The sequence below is a fragment of the Pundamilia nyererei genome, unplaced genomic scaffold, assembly GCF_000239375.1.
Source record: "Pundamilia nyererei isolate P.nyererei 1_Seehausen unplaced genomic scaffold, PunNye1.0 scaffold00468, whole genome shotgun sequence".
Lineage (NCBI taxonomy): Eukaryota > Metazoa > Chordata > Actinopteri > Cichliformes > Cichlidae > Pundamilia > Pundamilia nyererei.
In genome coordinates this window covers 12,237-22,073 of record NW_005187869.1, presented here as the reverse complement: position 1 = coordinate 22,073, position 9,837 = coordinate 12,237, and the positions used below count along the sequence as shown (strand labels likewise).

General features: G+C 44.2%; 2 protein-coding genes across 2 annotated transcripts in view; one reads left to right on the top strand and one right to left on the bottom strand.

The window, feature by feature from the left end:
- smfn (small fragment nuclease) overlaps positions 1 to 784 on the bottom strand; it is a 9,240-nt gene extending 8,456 nt beyond the window's left edge. Inside the window, exon 1 of the mRNA XM_005753814.2 lies at positions 371 to 784. Coding sequence (XP_005753871.1) covers positions 371 to 595 — 225 coding nt within the window. The 5' untranslated portion in view covers positions 596 to 784. The remainder of the gene's footprint in view (positions 1 to 370) is intronic.
- A 7,089-nt stretch (positions 785 to 7,873) lies between these two features.
- The window catches only part of LOC102195678 (biotin--protein ligase-like), an 11,981-nt gene continuing 10,017 nt past the window's right edge, over positions 7,874 to 9,837 (top strand). The window contains exon 1 of the mRNA XM_005753816.2: positions 7,874 to 8,992. Within this exon, the coding sequence (XP_005753873.1) occupies positions 8,786 to 8,992 (207 nt within the window). The 5' untranslated portion in view covers positions 7,874 to 8,785. The remainder of the gene's footprint in view (positions 8,993 to 9,837) is intronic.

The following is a 9,837-nucleotide window of genomic DNA, read 5'->3' as shown; positions in this document are numbered from 1 at the left end:
GACGGGAAGCAGGAGAAGAGGACGTCTGTCTTTGGTTTCGGAAGAGACGGACATGGTGTGTCATTCTGTTGACTCATTTCCCTGTCACCCACACACACACACACACACACACACACACACACACACACACACACACGTAGTCGTCATTATAAACAGCACAGACAGATTGAGAACAGCAGCTCAAGTCTGCACACCCGCGTGCCATGTTCCTGCGTGGACTGCCTACAGCTCGTTGGACACTTCACACAACTATTCCAGCATCCAGCGCTATATGCGCCATCTAGTTCCACAGCTTACCGTTACATTCAACGGCTAAGTAAAGCGTTTAGTGCCTTGTAGCAATAACCACAGTTCCCACGACGTGACTCACCTCCAGGTCCACCCACACCATTCTCTGGGACATGCCCGTGGCTGTCATGCTGCCTCTTGTTGATGCCTGACCTGCGGCTGGTGCTAACAGCGGACTTCCTGGCCGGCTAAGCGCTGCCTTTCCGAGAGACAGCGCGAACAGACTCTTGCTGAATGTAGCGAGCACCCATGCCGAACTGCGCGAGCACACCGGCATGCTGAGCCCATTTCCGGTCTTATTTGCCATAAGAAAACTTTTCAAACACAGACTTCAGCAACGAACTGCTGCATTACTGCCACCTGCTGGTGTGGATGTACGTGTACAGCTATCAAGATCACTACTGAAGTCCAGGTGCTTGGAGTCGTTGGTCTGCCTGCCTGTCAGTTCTTGCACTCTGGCTACGATCAACTGAAATCGTGCCGCAGTCTGTAGCGTGGATGCGGACATTTATTTCATTTTTACTGCACAGAAGTAGTGATGTGACTGTATCGAGGCTTCAACGCTTGTGTCTAGTGATGTGTCGATCGCGAACGAAATGGCTCTTAGAGCCGACTCTTTGACGTGAACGACGCGAGCCGACTCCTTATTGGGAGCCATGGGTTTTTTTTCTTTCTCTCACCCTCTCTCTCACACACTTTTTTTCAGCTTCACTCCACTCGTGAGCCTTGTGCTTTGCGCTGGGAAGAAGGGGGGAGGCGCGGTAGTTACACATGCTAGGTAACTACCAAGGGAGAGACAGAGAAAGAGAGCAGGGACAACAATGTCACATTAGAAAGGTATAGTAATCATCCACAACTATTTTCAGTTGCGGATGATAAAGGATTCAGAAATTTTATTCATGCAGGCCCATATGACAGAGAATGTGCATCTTCTTTTTGTTTTCATATTTTTAATTTATATTTAATTGTGTTGTGGTTTGCAGTGTTTAATGTTGTTACACTTTAAATATGTTTAAAAGGAAAAAGCTGAAAATTTAAATAGTTAAAAGTTGAACCGTGAATAGTTGGTTTTTGTATTATATGATTTATTTATTACATTTTATGTGGAGTGAATAAATAAAAGTATATTTACGGTGGTCCCTACAGACAAAGCACGTACAAACTCCAAAACACGTAAAAACTCAGAACCACATAAAAACTCAAAACACGTACAAAAGACAACAGAAGTGCTCCAGGATGCTAGGGCGCAGTGTTGAGCTTTGTTACCTAGTGGCTACACAAGCCAGGAAGTACCAATGACCGGATTTGGTGTGTGGTAGTAACAGGTAAATGAACATTTTTTAAATTATTTGAATATATATGAGTGCCTGTGTATAAATACACAAACAATACACACATGCTTTCAATTGTGTCATTTAAGTGATCTAGGTAGCTCTGCTTTGGAAGTTCAGTTAATGTTAGAAATGTGTTTTGGAGTTTGTACGTGCTTTGTCTCTAGGGGCCACCGCATATATTTATATATAAACATATATAAATAAAACAACTTCTTTTTTTTACATTAGTAATTCCTTTTGTGCATAATTTTATATTATTGTTAATAATAAATTAATTGAAGCAACAAAACAACCTGAAGAGCCCGTTGGGAGCCGAAAGAGCCGGCTCTTTTTAGTGAGTCGAGCCGAAAGAGCCGGTTCTCTAAAAAGAGCTAGAAAACCCATCACTACTTGTGTTGAGAAGTGAGGAGAGAAGGTTAGGAGAGAATGGAGCCAGCTAAGAAGAGGAGGATGTCCTCCCCTGTGTGGGAACATTGTGATTTTATTACTCCCAACAAGGTATGTAAATTTCTACAGAAGATGTATTTTCATAATACTGATGGTGCAATACAATTTATGTTAAGCAGCTTTACTTTTGTACAAGGTGAAGTGTTTGCTATGTGCCAGGGAGCTGGGATATAACAACAACACCTCATCCATGCTTAGGCACTACAGAGCTTTGCATGAGAAAAGGGGGAACACCGATTATGGAGCAAGACCAGGTGAGCCATCAAATGCCACGATAATATAGCATGCTGTAATGTTACTAAATGATATATCAATATTATACAACTGTAATAAGTTACGTGTGTGATATTTATATTTGTGCTTTGTCTTTATTGTCTTTCCTCAGGAGAACAATCTCAAATAGATGAAGACCTGGTTAGCATGGTGATTGAGGACTCCCAGCCATTTAGCATTGTGGAGGACAAAGGATTCAAAAGATTTGTTAAATCATTAAATGTTTTAAATGTTATCCCCACTAAAAAGGTCATAAAAGCAGTGAAAATTTAGTTTTTAGAGAATGAAATGTGGGCAGGACTGAGGCTCAAAGCCTCAGTGTGTAGCTGTCCATACCTCAACGTTACAAAAGCACAACTACTGTCCACACCCCAACCACACCTCACCTCACAGGAAATGATCATTTCCATTTTAAGCATTTCCAAATAATCATTTTCCATACTGCCAGTATAGATATACACAGTATACTGCCATCACTACAATATACATGTTTTACACACTCCTTTTGTTGTTGACATTTACAGGCTGTGTGCAAACGGCCACACTCTTCAAATTCATGCTAACTAATATTTTTACATCCAGTAGATGTCCTACTAGAGCAAATGAAGCTTCAAGACGCTTTGCACTGGGGTGAACCAATTGGATGAAAAGCTTCAGTGCTTCATGAAGCTTCATCTGCCCATCACTACACAGAAGGATGAGAGCGCAATAGTAAAGTGGAGACTGCTCCACGACAGACACAACTGCATCATACTCGGCAGCATGCTAACGCTAAGCTAGCCAAGAACCCAGAGTGACGTTAAAGCTGACCCCAGACCAGCACCTGAACAGGTAAGTAAGTAAGTCAGTAAAGTTTATTTATTAAGCGCTTTTCATAGACAGGTAGTCACAAAGCGCTGTACACAAAGATTAAAATAAACAGTACGATAAATTGCAAAATGCACAATATACACCAACGCTTTTTACATTTTGAATTTACATTTAACCTCTTATTTAAATGTAAATTCAAAATGTAAAAAGCGTTGGTCAACCGAAGGCTTGTTTAAACAGTAAAGTTTTTAACTGCTTTTTAAAGGATTCCACAGAGTCAACCAAACGTAGTTGTGGAGGTAGACTGTTCCACAGCCTTGGTGCCACAGACTGAAAGGCTCCGCCCCCTTTCCTCTTCAGTCGTGTTCGGGGAGCAACCAACAAACTCTGTTTCTGAGCAGAGACAACGAGCAGCAGTGTATTTTGTGAGAAGCCTGGATAAATCATCTGGGGCCTGGCCATGTACTGCTCGGTACGTTAAAACAAACATAACAAAGTGATGAGCAGTCAGGCTGCAGCTTTCTGCCTGCTCATGTTTCTACAGTAGAATCGTGTGTGCGGCTATGGCCTCTGGGTTCATTATCAGACAGCAGTGTGTTTCAGATCATTTCACAACATCATAAGAGTAAAACGAAAGTAACGTAACGAGTAACGTAACAAATGTCTTTCTCCTGGGTGTAATTAAGTAAGGTACGTCATTACTTTTAAGAAAAGTGTTCTATGTGCAATAATTACTTTTTGGAGTAATGATCACAACAAAGAGGGGAAACGCTTCCAGCACCCACAAACATTTGACCGTCCAGGATGTAAAGTCTTTGATGCCTCAGAGATGGTCTCAAAGCGGAGCCAATGAGAATCGATAAGTGATATCAATTATGGAATTTCTAAATTCTTTTCAATTTCCCTCCCAGTGTTGAACACAGCTGCAGATGTTAATGCTGCTGCTTATTTCTGCTGGATTCTGTGCACGTTGCATCCAATGGCGTCTGTCTTCTCGGTCACATCACTTCCTTTATTGCTGACTCTGTTTCCTTTTCCTTTTATTTTTAGAGCACTTTCATAATCACTTTGCAAATGATGGGCTCCCCTCGGCCACCCACGGAGCCATCGCCAGCTCTAAGGCTTGGATCATTCTGTGTCTGCAGCACGCTGCTCTATATGTTCTAACGGTCTGGCGTTGGCATGAGCTCACCACCCTGGAGGAGGTGATCAGTGACTGCTCTTAATCATGGACTCCCACCCCCTCCATTACACCCTGGACAAAAGAGCAGTTTCAGCAACAGGTTCCTTCAGCCTGGCTGTCTGACGTTGTTACAGGAGGTCGTTCCTTCTGCTGCTGTCAGACTCTTTCATTAATCCACTGAGGTCAGATCCACACATGTGGAACAAGATTAATCACACCTCAGTGCACCCTGTCACTTTGTACACCACAACATATATTGGCACTTATACTTGTTCTTTTGTATGTATATTTATAGCTATATCTCTATAAGTATATATCATATCTCTGTTTCTACTCCCATTTTATACAAGTGCTTGATGTTTGTTGTATATTTGCTGCTATGACAGCACTATACTTCTATCTTTGAACAGATACGTAAAAGAAAATGGAAACTGGAAAAACGTCATGACGCATGCTCAATCATCCAGGTAAGTAAATCTCCAAAAGTTGATTCTGTTCATCTGGGCGTAGCGTTTTGTGGGAAAAATGTTTCATCACTCATTCAGGTGACTTCTTCAGTTTCAGCTGACTGCAGGTTTCAATCTTATAAACAGTACATTTGCATAATGACTGAAACCAGCCCACTGAAGGAACAATGGGCTGGGAGGTCAGTTCCTTAATCTTAATTATGCAAATTCTCCATCAGTAATGGGGGACATCTAAAAGCTGATGTGTACCGTAAACCTGACACAGCGGCCAGGGAGGCAGAAGAACATCAAGAAGGCCCTGAGTAAATGTGGTTATCCCAGCTGGACTTTTGTCAAAGCTGGGAAGGCTCCTAAAGAAAGCTCCAGCTGATCCAGGAGAGAAGGACAACCGCTGCCCACCTGTAGTGATCCCGTACGTGTCAGGAGTATCGGAGCAGCTGAGACGCATTTTTTCTAAACACCGGGTCTCTGTGGCTTTTAAACCCCAAAACACGCTGCGCCAAAAACTGGTCCACCCCAAGGATCGGGTCCCCGACATAAACAGAGTAACATAGTGTACGCTGTTAAGTGCAGGAGGAGTGCCAGGATTTATACATCGGGGAAACCAAACAACCTCTGGCTAAGAGGACGGCACAACACAGAAGAGCCACCTCGTCAGGCCAGGACTCTGCAGCCTATTTACACCTACAGGCCAGTGGACACTGTTTCAATGATGAGGATGTAACATCCTGGACAGGGAGGAACGCTGGTTTGAGGGCGGAGTCAAGAAGGCCATTTACGTGAAAAGGGAAAGACCATCTCTGAATGGAGGAGGGGCCTAAGGGTACATCTGTCACCATCTTACATGCTGTGATTGCAGCCATTCACCAACTCTCTGTGAATGGGACTCATGGACTTTGATCAGTGGTTGTTGATCCATGGTCATGAGACTTTACATATTGATGATTATAAACTGACCTCCCAGCCCATTGTTCCTTCAGTGGGCTGGTTTCAGTCATTATGCAAATGTCCTGTTTATAAGATTGAAACCTGCAGTCAGCTGAGACTGAAGACGTCACCTGATGATGATGAAACATTTCTCCCACAAAACGCTACGTCCAGATGAACAGAATCAACTTTTGGAGAAACTGGAAAAAGACACAAAACAGGATAATAAAGGATTTGTGTTTTTTCATTATTCACATGATTTCCTCCAGAAGTATTTATTCACTTTGTTTTAAAAACTCAGTGACAGCAGTCATGCACACAGCATATTTCTTTTACTATGTTTTACTACTTTTGCATCGATATGACACCGATCGTGAGTTTCAGAGTCCCCTTGTAACCATGGTTATTCTGTGATGGTACATTAGAGAGGAGAGCATCTGTCCTGCAGCCTGATCAGCTAGATCATTTAATGTTTACGTCACAGGTCTGTTTTGTTCCTTATTGTCTGCTACAGTACGATCTCACCTGCGACTCACCTGAGCCTTCTTCGTTTCCTTTTTAGAAACACTTCTTCATGGTTGAACTGTTTTGGCTAACTAATCAATACCACGTTAACTTTGGTCTGCTGGTTGGAAAACAAGCACATCATTTTAGAATGACTAAAGACAATACTCCAATAACTGACTGATTTTAATTGTAGGGATATCTCACTGGAACATGTGTGTATAGTTTGATAATAAATCGGTGCATTGATCATTTATTACTTTGACATCAATTCGTTGTTGGCCTTTTTTCACACTGGTGTGATGAAAAGTAGTTTGAATGTAAACACATGTTAAACATCTGGTTAAAAACACAAACCTACAACCTGCCCTGTGTGAAAACATTACCTGCAGTGTATCACATCTTTAGAAAGCCGAATAGCCACACCCAGGCGTGATTATTACCACACCTGTGCTCAATCAAAAAATCACTTACATAACAGCTGCCTGACAAAGTGCAATAGACCAAAAGATCCTCTGAAGTCAGACTTCCTGCTGTGATCCAAGAAAATTCAGGAACAAATGAGAAACAAAGTACCTGAGCCCTCTCAGTCTAGGAAAGGTTATAAAGCCATTTCTAAAGCTGTGGGACTCCAGCAACCCACAGTGGGAGCCATTATCCAGAAAGGTGGATGAACCAGCAGTGAACCTTTCCAGGAGCTGCCGGCCGACCAAACTTAACCCAAGAGTGCATCCACGAGGTCACAAAAGACCCCAGGACAACATCCAAAGACCTGCAGGCCTCACTTGCTTCCCTTAAGGTCAGTTTTCATGACTCCACCATAAGACAAAAAGAGCCTGGGCAAAAATGGCCAGCATGGCAGAGGTCCAAGATGAACACCAGTGCTGAGGAAAGGAACATAAAGGCTTTCAGTTTTCCTAGAAAACATCTTGATGATCCCCAGGGCGTTTGGGAAAATACTCTGTGGACTGGTCAGACAAAAGGTGAACTTTTTGCAAGGTGTGTGTCCCGTTACATCTGGTTTTCAGGAAAGGAACATCATACCAGCAGGAGAATATGGTGTTGGTAGTGTGACGGTCTGGGGCTGTTCTGCTTTATGTCTGGGCATCTGTTCAAGACCTCACAGTGAAGCGCACTTCTGCAGCAGGACAATGATCCAAAACACACCAGTGAGTCCAACTGTGAGTGGATGAAGGTTTTGGAGTGCCTTAGTTACAGTCCTGACCTGAATCCAATTGAGATGCTGTGGCATGAAAAGACGGTTCTGCTCAAAAATCCTCCAATTCTGCAAAAATGAGACAAAGTTTCTCATCAGCGCTGTCAAAGACTCATTGCCAGTTATCATAAATGCTTGATTGCCGTTGTTGCTGTTGAGGGTGGGCCAACCAGTTATTATGTTTAGGGGGCATCACTTTTTCACAAAGGACCATGTAGGTTTGGATTATTTACCCCTCAAACAAAAACACCTTCATTTAGAAACAGCATTTTGTTTACTTGTGTTGTCTTTGTCTAATATTTACATTTGTTTGATGATCTGAAACACTGAAGTGTGATAAACACACAAAGAATGAGGAAATCAGGAAGGAGGGGCACACTTTCACACCAATGAACTCACAATGTGTAAACAAATAAAGTTAATAACTTTATTTTAATAAATACTATTGTTCATATGTGAATATAAAATCTGTGACACTGTAACCAAAGCATTTTAACATGAACTTGGATTTATGAATGACAAACGGCTTTGATTTGTTGGTTGTTAATGTCTTTCTTCATCAAAGGTTCAATAAATACTTTATATTCTAACTTTCTTCATATAACTACAATCTTTTAACTTCAGCTTCCTTCCTTCTCTCACTCTTCTGTGTAGAGATCACAAGTTTAAGTATTCAGACATCACCAGCTTTTGCAGTGCGAGTGGAAATGGGAGAATCTGACACAGACGAGTTTTATTGGAAACAGCAGGCACAAACTGCTGCTGCACATCACAGCCCTGTGGACAGTCATTCAGCTCCACCGACACAAGTCTGCATCAAAAATGGTGACTGAACCATCATATGTTGTGTTCATCATATTGACGCAGACCGCGCGCACACTGATCATCGGTCGGCTTCATCACGTCCTCCTTGCAGCAGCTGATGGACCACGACAGCTTCAGCAGAGCCGCTGGTAGCTTGTTAGAACGATGAAGCATGACATGGACAGGACAGTCGTTTGCGTAAACGCTGGCAGGAGAGTATGAAGAACACGAACACTCACTGTGAATGACTGACTTTATTAAAGGACTGCAAACAAACGCGACACCGAGACGTTCAAACTGGATGTAAACAATGCTCCATTAGATCACCTGGATTAGGGCAGTCATCCCTCGAAGAAGAAACCGAGATGGTTTTCGCATAGATGGCGGTAATGCGCCCCGCCGCTTGTCGCTACCTACCACTAAAACCAAAGAAGAAGAGTTGTAGCGTTAGCTTCTCGGCTGTGGACGCAGTAATGCTTCCGAGTTGGTTTCAGTTGAGGAGCTACCATGGGCGCTCGGTGCGCAGCCTAACATGCTCATAACGCTGTGCTACGTCTACATGTGGGTGCGCTTTCATAGGTGCTACTCTGCGCTGATCCGGAGCGGTCTGAACAGCAGCAGCTTCAGCTTCAGCCTGTGCTCGCGCCGCGCCGCGCGCGCGCGTTCAGGCTCGCTTCAGCTCGAGGACAACGTGTTTCTTCAGCAGGGAGATAAGGCCGTGTATGTAAGCGAGCCTCAGGTTGGTCACCGGACACACGCTTACGTCATACCGTGGAGAGCGAGTACTTCCTGAACGCGTTACAATCTTACTAATCAGTTTGACAGCTGTGTGTGTGCTCGTGAGCGGTGGGCTCACGCGCAGGTCCCCACGGAGCCTGAGCTGAACAGCACGCTGAGCTGAACAGCACGCTGAGCACCTTTCTGAAGCTGTACCGCAGCTAAACGGATGGAAAGCTGCGAGTTAGGCTGGCGTTCACTCGGTGATACAGTGTGTGTGTGTGTGTGTGTGTGTGTGTGCGTGCGTGCGTGCGTGTGCGCGCGCGCGCGCGCAGCAGCAACACAAAATTCATTGTGCCACTGGTGTCTCACTGTACTGTCACTGTAGTTCCATTGTTGTCTCACTGGTGTCTCACCATAGTGTCCCACTGTAGTGTCACTGTAATTTCAAAGGTGTCTCACTGGTGTCTCACTGTAGTCTTATTGGTGTCCCACTGTGGTGTCCCACTGTAGTGTCTCACTGGTGTCCCACTGTAGTGTCCCACTGTGGTGTCCCACTGTGGTGTCCCACTGTGGTGTCCCACTGTGGTGTCCCACTGTAGTGTCCCACTGTGGTGTCCCACTGTAGTGTCCCACTGTGGTGTCCCACTGTAGTGTCCCACTGTAGTGTCCCACTGTGGTGTCCCACTGTAGTGTCCCACTGTGGTGTCCCACTGTGGTGTCTCACTGGTGTCCCACTGTAGTGTCTCACTGTAGTGTCTCACTGGTGTCTCACTGTAGTGTCTCACTGGTGTCCCACTGTAGTGTCTCACTGGTGTCCCACTGTAGTGTCTCACTGGTGTCCCACTGTAGTGTCTCACTGGTGTC